The 19,361-nt window shown below is 33.0% G+C and overlaps 2 protein-coding genes across 2 annotated transcripts; both read right to left on the bottom strand.

Moving 5' to 3' along the window:
• Positions 1-4,294: 4,294 nt before the first annotated feature.
• On the bottom strand, positions 4,295-5,779 carry LOC145806993 (uncharacterized). The gene is made up of 3 exons (XM_082904883.1): positions 5,236-5,779; positions 4,549-4,912; positions 4,295-4,451 (listed from the first exon to the last, which is right to left on the bottom strand). Exons 1-3 carry the CDS (start codon positions 5,777-5,779, stop codon positions 4,295-4,297), a joined length of 1,065 nt encoding a protein of 354 aa, XP_082761009.1.
• Positions 5,780-13,111: 7,332 nt separating this feature from the next.
• LOC114297217 (uncharacterized) lies at positions 13,112-18,486 on the bottom strand. The gene is made up of 6 exons (XM_028241608.2): positions 17,897-18,486; positions 16,747-16,923; positions 15,912-16,037; positions 14,741-14,947; positions 14,172-14,336; positions 13,112-13,775 (listed from the first exon to the last, which is right to left on the bottom strand). The coding sequence occupies exons 1-6, from the start codon at positions 18,143-18,145 to the stop codon at positions 13,377-13,379; spliced, it is 1,323 nt and encodes a 440-aa protein (XP_028097409.2). The 5' UTR covers positions 18,146-18,486; the 3' UTR covers positions 13,112-13,376.
• Between the last annotated feature and the right edge of the window lie 875 nt (positions 18,487-19,361).

Here is a 19,361-nt window from a genome sequence, read left to right as displayed (position 1 = left end):
GGGGGTGTCCACCTATAACTGCTATCCATATTTAAGACAGTTTAGTATCAATAGTTTTGACATATTGGAGCAGACTAGCTTAAGTGTAAATGTGACGTCCCAAAATTTGAGGACATCATAATAAGGTTTAAAACTTAAAATCAATTTTCTTAATTAAGAATCCTCATCAATGTTGCCACCGAATTTACCATCATCCATTAATTAACAACATGGAAACTAAAAGTTCTTAAATTACAACTCCAAATAACTTAAAACTTAGTCTTGGTACACAAAAAGAAAATAAAACAACTACGAAAGAAAAACTAAAGAAAACTAGGAAATATAGAAAATGGTTCGTGGAATCTAGGGACTCTTCAAGCTAATCAAGGCTGAATGTCACCTTGCAAGGTCTCAGTGTTTCCTTTGTTTTCTTTGCTACCTGGCATAAAACGCCAGGGCAACGAGAATGCCAATGAGCGACAAGCTTAGTAATATACTACAACCCGAAAATATCTACCCCGATAATAGTACTCATAATTAATGAATAATGCATAGTAACAGAATAACATGTAGCATCTAATAAGCATAATAGGAGTGCCAACAGTTAAAATAATAATAATAGATAAATAAATAAATAAATGGCAAACGGAAATGGTGATTCATCATAAGGAAAATGCATGCTTTTCTTTTTAAATTCTCATAGATTCAGTTTATCAGATAAATTTAAGTAACTCCCCACGGAGTACTATTTCCACTCAACTGCTAAGCAATGGCCATGGACAATTCTGACTCCCCATTGGTCAAATATTCAAATGTTACTTACTGTAACTATTAATGATGCCTACGCACCAGGGTTACGTACCTGAGTCGTGACATCATGGTCTGTCCCAAGGGAACGGTCTATGTTGTGACACCCGCACCACCAACCTTATATCGCCTGTACTAATAAGAGCTGAAATACCTTCCCGTGCCATGTTAGGGTTCGCAACTCACTTGCGCAAAATTCTGAACCGGGCTGACCCCATCTCTTTTAAATTTTAATGTACCTGTTCGATTCCGTGTCCCTTTACTTTGTCCAATTCACATTTTGATGCATGTACGAGTTTTAGTTTGAAAACTATAGTGACGTAATGTTTATATAGCACAACACAATCGTGTATGACAACCAAAATAAATATGATAGAATGTCTTAGGAATTATCATAAAATTTCTTAGGAATTCACACACTACTTCTTTCAGTTCTGTATGGTAAAAAAAAAAAATATGAAACCCATACCAAACGATGTTCAACCATTATAATATTTTAACTGGTGCTAGTTCATCGAGTTAGGAAAATATTTTGAGAAGAATACCAGGTCTAAAAACGATTTTAAAATGGAGAAATGTTTTTGGAAGAAGACTGGTTTGCTGGGACAGTGAGTTACATTCACCTCCAGAACTGGTGATTCGGGTTTGAAAAATAAAAAGGGGTCTCAAACGGTGTTAAAAATAGGCATGGTTAGAACAGTTTGCTAAATTTTTGAGTTTAGAACATATTTCCAGAAGAGTGTGAAGGCTGAAAACCAGTCGAAGATGGTCAAATGATTTTTATAAGAAAACTGGACCGATTCTGTCACCTTTTGGAAAAATTGGTGTTTCTCTCTCAATACTTAGAAAAAAATTATGAAAGCAGCGGCGTTTGAAAGGTAACTTAAAAATCTAACTTTTCTAATTTGAATCACTTGAAAATTCATTTTTTGGAATAAACGGTGATCTGGTAAAGTCAGTGTTGCTGCTGCTTCCAAATAGCAATGAGGTTAAAAATATATTCAGGCCATGAAAACGTTGTCAAAATTTTTTTTTCAATATTCTAGTGTCATAAAAACATGCTAAAATAACTCCAGTAGTTTCGAATTTTATGAAAGTGTTCTCATGAGTTTGTTTAGGGTTTATTCAAAACGGATTAAAATCTGTTTTTGCTGGAAGTTTATTAGTTTTGTGAAAACACACTTTGTATCCACCATGAATCACATGCAAGACCAAAAAAAAAAATGTTTCTTACTATTATTCGCATGTGAAACTCTAATCCTTCATATTTATGTTCATTAGTGATAACAGAAATTAATATTGATGAAGAGTAAACATAAATTCACAAACATGCGAGATTAATTCAACAATGGAGAATACTTGATCACATAAAGAGCAAAATCATTAGCTAAACCACCTAACCCATATTAGTAAAAAAAAAGACAGAAATCACATAATCATAAGATTATCATTCTATCCAAATGTAACATGCATTGAGCATTTGTGTATTATCAATACACACTCTTGCATATTTTTAATGTGTAGGTTTAAGAAAACATCTAAGAAAGGGTAGAGATTGAGTATTTCTTTACCTCAATGAAGTAAAAAAACATTCTCAAGTGTTGAGCCCTTCTACTCCTCTTTTCTCTCCTTCCCCTCTTGCTTTCTCTTCCTCTCCCCCTCTTGTTTGTTTAGTTACATATGTGTGTGCAAGGGACTGCTGAAGAATGCTCCTAATTGTAGGAGTTTGAGGCCTAATTTATTATTATTATTTTAGTTTTACTTTATTTCTCTTTTGGCTTAGGAAATACCACCTAATAGGATAGCTTACAACTGCTGCATATCGTGGCTGCCTTGGCAAGGTCTTGAAATTGGCCATCTATGCATGTGAGCATAGAGTGGCAGCAAGCAAAGGTGTGTCTGGCATGTCTGGGCTGAGTTTCTATTCCCAAAATGAATTTTGATTTGATTTGATTTTTTTTTTAAATCAATTGAATAAATATATATAACCTAGTCACTAGATATTTTGTTCCTCACTATCCTCTGATTAATTCAGTTACTATTTACTTAACTCATTTAGTTTTCACAACTGTATTTTGATACAGAAATTTAATCACAGCAAGACAAATAATTTTATTTAAAAGAATTTAATATTGGTATTAATTATGGTGCTATTAATATTATAACATTATAATTTAATAGTTTAATAATCACTAATGATTGACTTAATATTATTATTAATAAACTAATTAGTTGTCTAAAAAATCAGGTTCTTACAGTAAATCAATTCTCTATCATTGCTTGTACTCCATTTTTCATTTAATATATGTATATGCATTTTGAGACATATTTCGTGTTGATCATTCACATTAAGATTGTATTTATTTTTTGCCAAACATGACATGAAATGAATTTCCACAACATCAAGGGATCTAATGTTTAAATTCTCACTCCATGGATGTGAATATTGCTTAAAGTATTATTGTAACACAATGTGATAGGTGTGAATATCATATTTCTTAACACATAAGTGAATATTCACAGTAAATAATTTGATGATGTGAATGGTTACAAATGATGTAAATATTCACATCAAATGTTTTGATGTTGTAAATGGTAACAGGTTTGTCAATATTCACATCACGCCCATGCACACATCACAATATATACAACATCCCATTTTGATAGCAAAAAACACTCACAATGACAATTTGTAATACAAATCTGAATATTCACATCAAATGATTTGATAATGTGAATGGTTATAGTGATATAAATATTCATGTTAACTACTTTGATACTGTCAGTGGTAACAAAAATGTGAATATTCACACCACACGCATACATTCATCACAATATATACAACAAAATCTCATTTTGCTAAACAATACCACTCACAATGCCACTGTTTTAGGTACAACAAACCAAAAAGATAAACAAATCATTCCAACACACTTTATGCTCATTGTCACACAAAACGTAATCTTATTCCAAACAAGAATAAAACCCCACATGTACAATGTTGAAATGAACTTTGCACATCCTATATCGGCTCCTTATAGGATTTCCAATTGTGGTTTCCCAACTTATCACATCTCTCGCACCTTATTTGCTTCAATTTCTCCCCCTTTGATGGAATCTATTCTTCTTGGGTCTGCCAGGTGGTCTTTTCACAGTTTGGTGGGTATATGGTGAAGTCCATGGGATAGAAGGATGGCTTCTCCACCGATGGTATATGAAATATGGCACCCGAGTATGCTGCATGATACGTCTCAACATGAAAATAGTGTCCAACACAATCGTTGACATTGTACTGACTCTTCTAAAGTGCAATAATAGCATTGTCACATGGGAAGCCGTTGATCTACCATTGAAAACAAGAACAGGTACGTCTCGCAATATTAATTGTGACAGATGGTATTGAGTAAACCTCGAATACATCCTCATTAGCTTTGCTAACTTGCCAAGACCTGCTGTCATTGAACGAATCAAGAAATATGGTTTCAAATGTAACACAAATAGCCTCATTTCACTTGTTCGCTTGGTCTCGCCGCGTCGACATTTTCCGCATCAACTGAGTACGAATAGTGTCCACCGTTCGAGTGATAGGAAGATTACATGTTTTTTTTATCCAATTATTAAACGACTCTGTTGCATTAGATGTCATTTCTCCATAACGCATGCCCCTACAAAATATAACAACATTACACAATAATTGAAATGAATTTTCTTGACCTGAATATGAAATTTCACATTAGATATACATCAAGCGTATAAACCTACCTGAAATATGAATTTGCCCAATACTCAGATGCCAACTCCTTCAAGAAACTATGCGCTCGTTGCTTACCCTCCTCATTTAATTTATCAAGTTTTTTATGAAAACCCACCACAATTGGCTCATATGCACAATCACCCAAACTGCTAACCAAGTGGTCCCTAAATTGATTATCAATATCCTTCATCCGGTCTCTTAAATTATTCTTCAAGTGTTGTAAGCAATAACCGTGGTGAGCTGATGAGAATACCTTCAGCATGAACGTAATTTGTTGCCTAGTATCAACAACCTTCCCAAGCTTGTGCAAGAACCATGACCACTTAGCCATGGTCTCTAAATCAACAATCGCAAATGCTATTGGAAATAAACCTATGACAAATACAACATGACAAGATCGAACACATGAACACAATATTCCAATGTGAATATTAACAACAAAGTGTTAAATTAAAAACATGAATCAAACAAGTGTTATGAACATCTACATCATGTCAATATTCTATTACTCTGTTTTGCTTACATGTGAATTCTTGTAGGGATGTTGTAAATAATAACATCTTACTATTTCACTTGTTATTTAGTAACATTAATAATAATATTCACATTCTGAACAGAATGTCAATATTCACATTCTGACATGAATGAAATGTAATGTAAATATTTACATCAGTTGAAAACCAATAAATACTAACCATTGTTCCCATCTTTCGCCGTTGCGGCAAGTAGTTGACCTTTATACATTCCTTTAAAAAATGTCCCATCAAGGAATAACAATAGTCGACAAAAATTAAATCTCGAAATACACGCAGCAAATGAAACAAAAAAAGGGCTAAATTTTTGAGTGCTTGAGTCGTAGTCAGTATTAACATAACTTCCCGGATTGTAACACATCACGGCGTCCAAATACCATCGCAGCTCGTCAAAAGATAATGAGTGATCCCCGTGAATGACTCCTCTTGATTTCTCCACGCCCAACCACACAATATGGTGACTTATATCCAATCCATAGTCCCGCTTCAAAATACCGACCACCTCACACGGGCGAGTTAATGGCTTATCCCTAACAATTTCAGAGATAATAGTCGATACCAAATCAGAACTCACTCTCGGATTTTTCGATGTCCGAACATCCGTACTATAGCTATGTACGTTATTCAATCTCTTAATATAGAAAATTTCATTTGCTGGTTGTTCTCTACAATGTATAGCCCACAAGTAACCCCTATCCTCACGCATCGCATACCACAATAACCCTCACTCTCTCATTTTTGACATACTTAAATTGGAACCCACATTGGATTGCATACTTGCATAAAACATTAAAAAATTCTTCAGCACCTCTTACAAATCGTTGTCCTACGTGTGTAATATTATTGGCCTAAGGGGTTAACAACAATTTTTTCTCCTTATGGTGGCAAAATCTCTGCAGTGTATCCATTTCATCCCCACCCCTAACACGCAACAAACCAGAGCTACTAGACTGACCAACTTTACTTTTCAACTCAACAACAACCTCTATATGTTGAACCCTTATTGATTTGGCAAGTAATAACATACTTTGAAACTCATTATCATTGTTCAAATTACACCTATTAATCCTAGGTAGCCGATAGAACAATGAAACATAATCAACAGATAATTCGCTCCATTTTTCACGCACACACTCCACGAAACGTGCATAAGACAGTGCTCGCACTATATTTATTACAGTAGTACTGCCCGCATATGAGCACACCAGCAACATAAAGGTATCTATCTGTTGCAAAGACATAAAAACAAAGAAGTGAGCAACCACATTATGAACACACAAACACCACAAAAAAGATTTATAACAACTGTATATGAACATTGACATCATGCAACAAAAAAAATCGCTAAGTCTATAATTTGCACAGCTAATCCCAAAATTAAACACTTTATGAACATTCACATTGTTCATGCGATGTGAATATTCACCACATTCAAAAAATAGAGACATAATTCAAACACATGGCCAGTCAAAACCTTAAGACAATGAAGTTGCATGCCCATCAATATCAGAAAATGAAGTTGGAAGCAAAAAACAGAGCATATAATCCTTTTTATAAATCCAATCACAAATGGCATGCATCCGTTACATACTAACCTTAAGACAATGTAATCAAATAGAGCACAGTATTCGTCTTCTTCAAACAGAGCACTACTTGTTCTCTCCTTGGATCAATGTTTGACTTCACAATAATGTAAACAAACAGAGTACATTGTTTGTCTTTTTCAAACATAAGAGAAACCCTAACACAACCAAGAATCACACAGCAAAACAATTTACAACGACATTAAAATTGGATGACAACTAATATGGAGAACTACCAAAACATAATGATAGTGTTTATTTTTTTCTGTATAATATATAACAATATTAAATATAAGAGTATAATAGTCTAAAAAAGTAGCGTAAAATAAGAAAAATGATTTTATAAAATAAAATTATAAATACATAAGGCTAGGTAAAATATAAATTTTCTTCGTAAACTTCTTAAGTTAAAATACTCATAAATAAAATTTATCAATAAAAAGTTCGAGAATAATACTTGAAGCATGTTCTGGTCAACAAATTATATATAACATATTTATATTTTATATTAGTTAATTTTAGGTCATTCTGCCCACCAAGGATCCTCTAGAGTGAAATTTTTCTAAAGTTTCCTAGAGTGTTATATTGTGTGGTTGAGATTTACTGGCAAGTCACATCAGAAAAATTGATGTGACTTGCCAGTAAATCTCAACCATACACTGTAGCACTTTAAGAAACTTTAGGAAAAAATCACTTTAGAGGATCCTTGCTCCATTCTGCCTATAAACAAATTTAAATTTTATTTGTCTGGAGATTCACGCACTAAATACTAATGTTCGACGAGATGTTGTAAAATGACTAAATTATCCAATTATATATGGATATTGTTATACAGTTTAAACTCATTTGAAACCCTAATATTCTAAGTCGCTCACTCTCTACTCTCTCTCTTCCTTCTACTCTGTCTCTGACTCTCTCCCTCACACCTTCGCCGTTACTGACGAACTGCCTAGGTCTTCCCACCGCCGTTCCTTGCTTCGCCGCCGCCGCCGTGTGACCATCACCGACGGACTACCACCTCCGTCACCTCCCTCCTCTCGCTGTCTCCCTCTCTCTAGCTCTTCCGCATTCTCCACTGCAGCCACGTCCACCGTCATCCACACCGATCTCCTCTACTTCCTCTCTCTCTAGATCCGCCGTCGATCCACACGCCGTGAGATTGTGAGATCCATCGCCGCCTCCCTCCATCTCTCTCTCTTCGCCGCCTTGCGCCGCCGCCTCTCTCCATCTCTCAGATAAGATCTCTGAGATCTCTCCGACAGTGACCACATCGGCGGATGGTTTCGGCGATGAAATGAAGAATGACGGAGAGCTGCTGCACTGTACTTTTGGATCTATAGATACATATATATTATAGCTATTTTCATACATAAAATCCACATATATATAGATGCACATATATAGTTATTTTCATACATAAAATCTCATATATGTATATCTACATATACAGTTATTCTTTGTATCTATATATATATATATATATTTTCTGTGTTTTTTTCCCCTTCCCTTTCTCTGTGTATGTAATTTTTTTTTATTTATATTTGATTCTTTGTGTTGTGTGTTTGTTGCTGTTTTGGTGAGAACGAATTTCAACAAATAAGAGATTTGGGAAAAAAAATTTAAACAGATCAGGAATTGAACAGATGAAATTTGTACAGATATAAAAATTTTGTACAGATAAAATTAAGCAGATAATAAAATTTGGACAGATAAATGAAAAAAATTGAACAAAATATTAAATAGATAAAAAAAATATTTGATCAATAAAAAACATTAAATAGATAAAAAAAAATATTTGATGATAGCAACAGATAGATAATTTTGACAGGTAAAATTTTATTTGGACAAATGTTTAAACAAATAAGAGAAATTTAAATTGAAAAGATTTAAAAATTAAATAATTAGGATAAAAAAATTCAACAAATAAGAAAAAAAAAATTCAACAAATATGAAAATTATGGAATAGATAGGAAATTTTTTGAACAGATAGTCAACAAAAGTCAACAGATAAATTAATGAGTAAAATTAAAAATAAAATTTCATTCAAAACAAACAAAAGTACTTCTTACCAAACTATTTAATAAAAAATGGACTTCTCACTAACAAAAAAAATTTACTTAACTTAATACCTTATTACCTCTTTAACTTGGGTTTTTTTAACAATTATCTCTTAATTTTATTATTAGATATGAATTTAAATTTACAAATACATAAGTCAGTAAATTTGAGTACCTTGAGCATATAAAATAAAATAAAATAAAAAATTGTACTTTATTTTTTTAACTATCATTTGAATATTATTATAACTTCTTAAATTTTAAAATCATACAATCAGACCTCAACGACTAAAATATGTACAAAAGCTCTTATCCTATATGGGATGAAAGTGAAGTAATTTTGATAATTGAGGAGACAAAATATAAAGTTTTAAAGTTGATCAGATAAGATAATATTCATAATTAATTGTTTGGGTTAAAGTGCAATTAACCCAAAAAATTATAATCATTATGGTATTATTATTATTATTTTTTATTCATTATGATCATTTTGGTATTATTCAACTTTAAATTACATGGCAAAATGCATCATTTGCTGTAACTAAAGTGATCCTGCTATTACACGTCGGCAATTCCATTCCCATCAATTAATGACGGCAAACAAGGCAAGGCATTATTATATTCAAAATTTACCATATAATATTTTTGTATAATTTCATTATAGAATTAAACACAATTTATTATATGAAATGGGATCTATGAATGTAGCTTATATCTCATGTAAGAAAGTTATATCTAATTATGATCGAATTTTATGCATTTAAAAATTTTCTTTATCATATATTATAAACTAAATTTTTTTATATAACAATTGTGATATTTTTAGTTGCTAAATTTTTTTTTAGTCACCAATAATTGATATTCCCTAACTAAAAAAAATTAGTAGCTAAATATTTGACTTTTGTCGACTAATATTATTTTTGGTCGCCAATTCCGCAACTTTTGGCAACTGAAATTTTTTAGTCACCAAAAGTACATTTTGTTGTAGTGTATCTAGAACTCACCATTAATTTATGGGTGAATTACACTAATAGTCCCTATAGTTTGGAGCTTGTGTTATTTTGGTCACTGACTTTTTAATTGTAACACATTTGACCATGAATTTTGAATCTTGTTCCAAATAAGGACAATTGAAGATATCATTAGATTTTTCAAGGGTAAAATCATCAATTTGATAAAATATAAACTAATTTGACAAAAATAAATGTTGAACAAATAATTTTGAATTTTTAAAAATTATTTCTACCCACTAAAAATAAAATTATGTAAAATTGATAAATCTTTTAAACATTTATTTATTTTTTTACCAAATTAATTTTTATTATGTGTTTGGATGATGATCATGTAAAATTAATTTTAAAAAATTAATCATATAATTTTTATCAATTTTACATAATTTTATCATTGGTGGATAAAAATAATTTTTAAAAAATCAAAAATATTTTTTTGACATTTATTTTTGTTAAATTAGTTTATATTTTATTAAATTGACGATTTTTCCCTTGAATGGTATCTTCAATTGTCCTTATTTGAAACAAGATTCAAAATACAGAGTCAAATATATTACAATTGAAAAGTTAAGGACCAAAGTAATACAAGTCCCAAACTATAGAGACTATTTGTATAATTTGCCCTTAATTTATTAAGTTGACATAAATTTATTACAGTTGGATCATATATTTGCGAAGACAAAGAAACAAAATTTATTTATTTCATTTCACTTCATAAATCTAATATCTAAGCATAACATTAAATTTACATTTTGTGATGAAAACTACACAAATTGGCTAGAATTGATGATTAAGACTTCCTTTTAGAGTTAGTTAAAAACACTAATTTACTGACTAAAAATAAACCAACGAAAAACATAACTTAAGGAAAAACTAATTTTTAAATTATTTTATAACATTTTTAAATGGTTAAAGTTGGCTTGATGAGAAATAAGTATACGTTTAGATTACTTAAAATTCTGCTTTAATAAAATGAATTTACAAGTCAACTTCTAAGAGATATCAAACAAAACCTAAATCAACATACAGTGGTGGATGGAAATTTCTTAATTAGTTACATTTGGAACCAATATTGATTCGTTGGTCGTATTTAAACATGGAATGATTAGAGATTTCAATTTTTATAGCAAGTTTCGACAAGCCGCACAAACAAACCTAACACAACTTAATTAGTATTAAATAAATCTCTCTCGGTGTCTCTCTCTCATGTGTTCATGTGAATTTCCACTGATGTATTTAGGAGGCATAAGAAGCATCTCCAACAACGAACTGTTTCAAATGATTCATGTATAGCTGCCCAATGCCAACTTATTTTTGTTTGTCACAAGAATCACCACCTGTTTCTGTCCTCATTTTAATCCACAGAAGTGGCACCACATCATTGTCCCTCTCACCTAAACAATTCTCTCACAACAAACAAACATTTTCCTTAATTAGACACATAACCCATTGTCAAACATTTAATTAAGATGATATTTGATAAGAAAAAAAAATTATTTGGTAGTCTTAGAGTATTGTTCCATACCATTTATGCTTAGACAAGTGTCATGTTACCTCCTCAAAAGAGACAAACAGGTGGTGAGACCCATTATTTTATCTAATAATATTTAAGTTAGAATACCACTTAGATTTGTCCTACGAGGAAATTATAATTTCTCATTTGATAATACTACGAAATTATGAATGTGATTAATAATACCCAAGATATCAAATGAGATTATATATTGTATATAAATATTTGTACTATATGATATAACATGAGATAAGAGAAGAGTATTATTTTTGACCATATGGTAGAGTGATATGTACTTTCCCAACTCCTTTAATTCCCTTTTGAATCCCAAATCAAATATGTCTTAATACTAATAGAATTCAATTATTTTACATCAACCTCACTCCATTTTTCTGAAGAGATTATTTTCAGAACTTGAAATCATGTCATCAGAACTCTAATGGCAAGTCAAAAACCTTGCTGTTTTGTACATTTTATCATTTTCAAAACCAACTTTAAAGAAATACTTGTACGAGTTGCCCATTTTTTTAATACAACTACTTTGCATACCAAGCAAATAACAGTCAGAATCAGACCCCAATCTTGGAATTAAGCACTTTCAACGAATATATATTTAAAAAGAAATAAACAAAGTTTGTTACAAGACATTGGTAATAGATGATGCAACATAGGATTCCCTATGGAGTGTGCTTGAAAAGTATATGGCAACTGCACATCTTGTGGAGACAACAATGTGTCGGTCACAAAATATATAAAAGCCATTAACAACCTTCCCAATTATTCAAAATCATTCATGCACATCTTGTGGAATTGTCCTCTGCACTGCAGTACTGTAATGCAATGCACCAATGTGACCATCACAAAACAAAAACAAACAAACAATGTAACCATCAATAATCCATCTATTTGGTCTCTCATATCTGTCCTCTGTTGGCCAAGCTATGACACCAAAACCGGTCAATTCGATAGAACAATATTCTCTTGTTTTTGTTATTGAAGAAATTGCACATCAGTTGTTTGAAGAAATGTTCAAGACATATAGAAACAATAGTAGGGACAAATCAATAATTCACAATTTATTTTTTTTTTGAGAACCCACTAATTCACAATTATTTGTTCAAGTAAGAGTGTGAATAACATTGATTTAAAAAGAGTCCAACTTTTTTTTTAGGTGAGTAAAAAGAGTCTGACTCTACTAACGAATGAATTAATAGGATTTCCTAGTACCTATTCCTATTTTCTATTCCTTACAAATATAAATCCCCCAATTGATCATACAAGAATTCTAATGCTTTATATTACTATCTTTATGATTCCTAATAAATATCTCATACATATCTTATTTACTCATTCTTATATTAAATAGTGTTTTCCATTTCACATAATATTTTTATTGTTTCCTGTTTCCATTTCTTTTATGAACAACTATGGCATAAAAGAAAAATTGCAAAAGCCCAATTGTTTCTCAATATATGTTGGTAGATAACTAGCATGTCCTCCCACCAAAGAGAAAAACATAAAATCTACAGAACCCCTATATCATATGCTTTCGACAATTCCCAAAAAAAAAAAAAGGATAGAATTCTGGATCTGTCACTGCCTTTATATGCACATAATTGCTATCTCATCCCACGAATGCATCTCATATATAAAAGCACTTATATAATGCAGAGAATTGGTATCTCATCAATGCATCAATTCACATAAAGCCTACAGCCAAATTCATGTGATGCAATACTCTGCAAATCACTCAAAACATTACAAACAATAAAAGACCATATTTCTTCGAAGCAAAATTAGAAAGGGCCAGACAAACTGACTGAGATTAGAGTAACAACGTAGTCACAAACTTAACAAAACTTTATACCCTAGATATTTCTTTGGCAATAGCACAATGTTTTCGAATTGAAATAGAGCACAAAATAAGTTTCCAGAAATAACTCCCAAAAGTTATATTCATTTTCTTAACATGGCAATGACCCAAATGACAAAAAAATTATACAATCAATACAAACCGATTATATTTTGGCCAAAAAGAGTGAAAATGACTACGAATGTCAAACAATTTAAAAAAAACAAAATGATATTGATACAAATTCAAACCTTTGTTTGAAAAGAGTGCGAAAAGAGCAGGCATCCTTCATGCATGATCTGGATGTCTTTCCAAATCTTCTACCTCTGGAATATGGCTAAAGGAGCTAACACCTGGGGAGATATTTGCAAGCTCTTGCGTGGGCATATGGAGAGGAGAAACATCCTGGGCCACTTGTGGACTTCTTGCACACAGAACCGCAGTTGGGGAGGATGGGGTTGAATTTTGTATTGTGCCCATAGAATCCATATTGCTCACTGGAGGTACTTTGATGGGATAAACTTCAGTAACCTCTTCACTCCCCTCATCCAAGTATACAACATCCTGCATGGTTAGCTGATGGTATTCAACAATCTCCCTTAGAAAGCGGTTCTCCCGAGCAAAGACCGAGTTCTCCTGTGCCAATCGAGCTTTCTCTGCCAGAAGTGTCTCAAGTTGAAGCCGTATCTGACATGAAAACATGAGGATCAGCATACTGTAATCTAGAAAGGTAGATTTGCTTCAATCAGGACTTCCTATTCTTATTAAAATAAAATTAAAAAAAAAAACCCAGCAAAATCTTATCTGAAACGGGGAAGATAAATAAAGAAAATATTGAAATCCTACAGAGAAGATAAAACTATTTTTGATTTTGGGTTTTGAATATCAAATTTCATTACCATTTTAAATCAATTTTTAAATAGAATAAGAATTCTAAAACAAATGCAGGAATGCTGGAAGTTCACAGGAGTAATTTGAAAATAGAGAATGTATTGCACTAAGAACTCTCAGTAAATGTAAGGAAAGAGAGAGAGAGAGAGAGACAGAGAGAGACAGAGAAAGGGAACAAGAAAATGCAAATACCAAATCATCATCTTCCGGATTATCTCCCTTTTCAAAACTCTCTCTAATGATTCTATTTTCTTCTTCCAGCTGAGCACAACGCTCCTTTGCAAAAGCTAGGTCTGCTTTGACTGTCTTCAGCTCACGTAGAAGAAGCTTTGCTTTGGCAGCCATTGCCATGGCAACCTGGGATGTGAACCAGAAGGCATATCATGCGTTTCATTGACACAACTAAATATAAATATTGTTCAAACAGCATATGATAGTAAAGCAAATATATTTCTCAAAATGGTTCCTGACATCAAAATGTTTGGGTAAGCAGGCAGAAAAACAAGCGAATACTGCCAATCATTTAAGACTGAGAGCAACACTCATTTAGCATTTCGTGTTTTTACTGGTGTGCTGCTTGGTACTAGGTAAGGTGCACACCAAATACAAGGAATTTGATGCAAAAGTGTGAGCTTGTGACAAAAATATCAAACACATTCAGGTTATTAATGACACTTCTAACATTGAAATAGAAAGAGAATGAAACAACACATCCAAGATACTATCATTATTTAACCAATGCTACACAATTGCCACCTTACGTCGCGAGATGCCTTCAGTTGGGTTTCCTGATCAGTCTGCATCTGGGGTTGCATATGAGTCTGCATTAAGGTTTGTTGCCGTGTGCCGCCAACATTCAATGTCTGATTCTGCTTCTCAGAACTGCTGCTACCTTTTTTCCTTATTTGTAGCTTGCGAGTTTCTTGAATGATGTCTGCAGTCCGGTTCTCCACAATATTGAGACCCTCCTGAAAAAAGTAAAGGGGTATCATTAGAGCAAATAAAGAAATCAGTAAAACTATTGAGTAAACAATCAGGTTTCTTTATAAAATGGGGAGATTATCGATCAGTGATAGAGAAAAACTAACAGAACACAGAATTTCAAAGTTGCTTTGCTTTTCACCATTTATGGAAGACCATTATTAGTGTTGGTTTTGTCAACTAGGGAACGAATGGATGCAGACCTAACTTTCAACTTTATTGCATAGCTGACATTGTGACAGCCCTCAAACTCGAACAATTGGAAAAATGCTGGATCAAAATCCACATCATTTACATGGGTAATTTGAATTTTAATTCTTCTTGGAAATAGAACTAATCAACACAATACATATATTATATCAATTGTGATGGGATATTAAAAAGTGTTACTGTGATGGTGTCTACGGCAATGGTGGGGCTGGCAGCAGGGGACAGGTGTCGAGATGGGTGTGATGGATGGAGTAGATAATGACAGTAATACAGTGAACCGGCAGCAGTATGATGGTGGCAACCTTGATGGTGGTGACAACTTGGCAGGGATAGAGGCAGTTGTGGCAGTGGTGCCAGTAGCATGTTGTTGAGGTGGTTCCAGCGGTGGTAGGTGCCAGAGGAAGAGTGTTGACAACAACAATTAATGTTAACAGTGCCAGTGGCAGCAGCAGTGGCAGTTAAACTGACAACACTAGCATTGTTCAGGAGTTCGTAATGGTGATTTATTTGTTTTCTCCTTTCCCCTACCTTTTGTAGTAAAAACTAGATTTTGCTAAAAATGCCAAATCACTTGTGTTTTGCACCTCTTTTTTCTACAACTAATAGTCAACATTAGGTCTGAAAGCAAAGTCAAATGCTACTTGTTTGTTGCACCCTAAACACCAATTTAAAAGGCTGAACTCCAAATCCAACCCCATTTCCAACCCAAAATCCTTGAACCAAGCACATATTGAAGCTTACCTCAAGGGCATTACCAATGGTGCCGCCAATATAACCAAGGGAAGATGTAATTGCGTCTAGGCCCTTCTGCAATGCAGGATTGTCCGGCTTTCTCTGGCTTTCAGGTGAATGAGATAGATTATCACACTACAGCAAACATGTGGACAAAAGAATCATCACATTTAGAGGTATTTGAACACAAAATGACAACTACATAGTCTGAAGCCAAGGTTTCAAAAATTGGTTAATAGCTAAAATTTATAAAGAGAGAGATTAGGACTCAAATTATCAAAAAGTTAAAACACCTACTACTGTTTACAATTACAAATATTATTTTTAGCAAAATAAAAAATTACTTGAGCTATTTTAGAACTACAACCTGCGCTGAAATCAATTAAGATGGTTGAGACACGTATTATAAAAACCAATACATGCCACAGTTAGGAAGATTGTCACTATCCAAATGAGAGCATTGCTAGGGGACTAAGGCCTTGATTGGGAAGTTTGCTATTTTAGTAAGCTATTTTACTTTTTTGCTATTTTAGTAGGCAAAAAATTTTGTGTTTGGGAAAATAGTTGAATTTTTTTGTAGTTGGATGTGATGTTTGTGAGAGAAAAAGTGAAATGATTATGGGTTTGATGTAACATTTTGTCTTATTGGCTATTTTAACCTATTTTGTCTTTTTGTAAATTTTAACCTAAAAAGCCAATTTTTAGCCTTTCCCAAACAAGGCCTAAGGAGACAGGAATTAACTTGACTTGAGATAAAAATGAACGACATGTTAGCTTGCAGTTTATCTAAAGTTATGCCCTTCATTGAGTGCCTGTTACTTTAATCTTGAAACTTGATTCCCACCTGACCCCTTGTTGCTGTATCAGACATCTGCAATCTCGTTCTTCCAGGTGTTTCAAATTGTTGAGCCGCATTATCATCTTCAATGATGGCTTTAGCTTTTCTTGCCAAGCCTCCCCAAAATCCATGTTTTGGTTCACTCAAACTTTTCACAGATGTATACTCATAATTGTTTGAATGCTACAATCACATACACCACCACACTAATTAGCTGAGAAAAAATTCTTTTAGTTCCACAAGCAAAACTTCGCACAAAGAGAAAGAAATCATTAAAAAAATGTCATGCAATGAGAGTAATAAACAGCTATTACTTATTCAAAAAGGTTGGGCACTGGCAAAGTTAAAAATTAGAAAGTTCAAACCATGCAAAGTGTTTTAAAAGACTGTATACTGTAAACCACCAAACAATCAGGGCCCTATTCGTAAAATTGATTTTGCTTCATCCCCTTCACCCTTCCTCCTATTTTAAAAGGGTGAATTGGGTCATGCTATAGGACTTCATTGTTTCAATTGTAGTAAATACTTACTGTTTTGGAGGCTATGGAGGGATAGTCCATAAATTGTAAGTATCTAACAATTTATTCAATTCATATGGATGGAGAGAAATTAAAAATATGTCCATGTAAGAGTTTTTCATCCTCTGAACAAATGTTTCATCTGCTGTCCCAAAGAAACCTACAAGATGATATATATATATATATATAAGAAAGAAAAAGTTGGGTTTAGTTTGTACATGGTTTAATGATTGTCATGTTACTAGTAATTAACTTAATTGTTGTTGAATTATTCTTTTAACGGATTAGGTGAATATAAATTGTCAATGTCTAAATGTTGAGTTTTCTTGATTTGTTAAATTTTGTGTATGTCATGATGGATTTGGCATTTGACAGGAAAATAAATAAATAAATTTGATCATCAATCATTATATATAACAATGCACATAGATTCACATAAACAAGAAAACAATTAATCACACCAAGCTTTCATCAATTATAAGCAAGCATTACTTAAGCCTACATTTTGATCAATTAAAAAAGAAATAATGTTCCAGAGAGCGAAAGTGATATCAAAACAATAAGGAGGTCTGAGTGAAAGACAGGGGAGACACAGAGAGAGAGAGAGAGAGAGAGAGAGAGAGAGAGAGAAAGCAGACCTTTGGTAAAGAGGGAGGAGAAGAAGGGGGTGCAAGGTTGGGGTCTCGGAGGGGGGAGAGAGCGGACTGGGCGTAAGCGGAGGAAAGAGAGGAGTCGCGACAAGCAGACGATGCTCTGATGGCTTTGGCGGCGAGAGAAGAGTTGGAGGAAGAAGACGAGCTCTCATCGGGCGGAAGAGGAGAACGAAGCCCAAATTCTTCTTTCAAGATCATAGGTCTTGGAACTCCCTGCTTTCTTCTATACGCCATAGGAGGATTAACTCAATTTCAAATACTTCCACCCACACTGCGCGGCTCCACCGCCTCACGATGAACCCTCCACCACCACCGCCGCCGCCGCAAAAATCAAGAAACCGACAGAGCGTGGCAATTGGATTTGGAACCTACAGCATATGCTAAAGGTACTGATTTCTAGACCCTTGTCCCCCTCTTCAACCCCTCTCCCTCTCTCTCTCTCTCTCTCTCTCTCTCCGTCTCTGCGTCAACGCCCAATTGTATGAGATCCGATCCCTGAAGAAGGGTTCTTGGGCTTCTCATAAGGAAATTCTTGGGCTGAGTTGGATAAACTCCATATCAACTTAAGTCGGCCTATCTGTATTGGGCAAAACAGGCTAATAGATATGGGCCACAATATCCGTACCTATGCCTACAATCCAACTTTAATATTGTGTTTGATTGAGAGATTTGAGAAGAAATTTAAAAATAAAAAGGAAAAAAATATGTGAAATGAAATGAAATATAGGCATATTTTATTCACATTTTACCTATATTTTTTCTTGAGTAATGCTAGGTATCATGAAAATGATCATGAAGATTCTCTAACGTTAGATTACACATATAAGAAAACGTCACATACTAATCAAAAGAAAAGAAATCTTCATGAAGGATTTCATAATATCTTTTTCATGATTCTTAGTATTATTTTTTTTTTTTAAATTCTCTAACTAAATACAGCGTAAAAGTCTGTCCAATTATAGAGAGATTGAGGAGTTTATTTTGCTTATTCAAGCCCAAACCCAAGTTCAATTAAAAAAATCCAGGCTAAACTCAAATTATCCAAATTAATTTTTTATATTTTTTAATCTTAGGCCTCGTTTGGAAAGTGATTATTTTAGTAATTTTTTAATTTTTTAGTTAAAATATGAAGTAAAAAAAATTAGTATGTTTGGGATGATTTTTTGATTTTTTATGAAAAAGATGTGCAAAAAGTAGAGGAAAAAATGAATCTTTGACTTTTTATATAATTTGTTGGATTTTGGCATTTTTTAATGACTTTTTGATTTTTAAGCTAAAATGTGATGTTGCCAAACGAGCTTAGGGTGGTTTATTTTAGTAATTTTTTTACTAAAATATGAGATGAAAAAAATTAGTATATTTCGATTATTTTTTAACTTTTTATGAAAAAATTGTGCAAAAAAGTATATAAAAAAAAAGAAGCGAATCTTTGACTTCTTTTTTTAAAATT

This window comes from Camellia sinensis, chromosome 14, assembly GCF_055761805.1.
Source record: "Camellia sinensis isolate YWXY chromosome 14, ASM5576180v1, whole genome shotgun sequence".
Lineage (NCBI taxonomy): Eukaryota > Viridiplantae > Streptophyta > Magnoliopsida > Ericales > Theaceae > Camellia > Camellia sinensis.
This window is presented reverse-complemented; position numbering and strand designations above follow the sequence as displayed.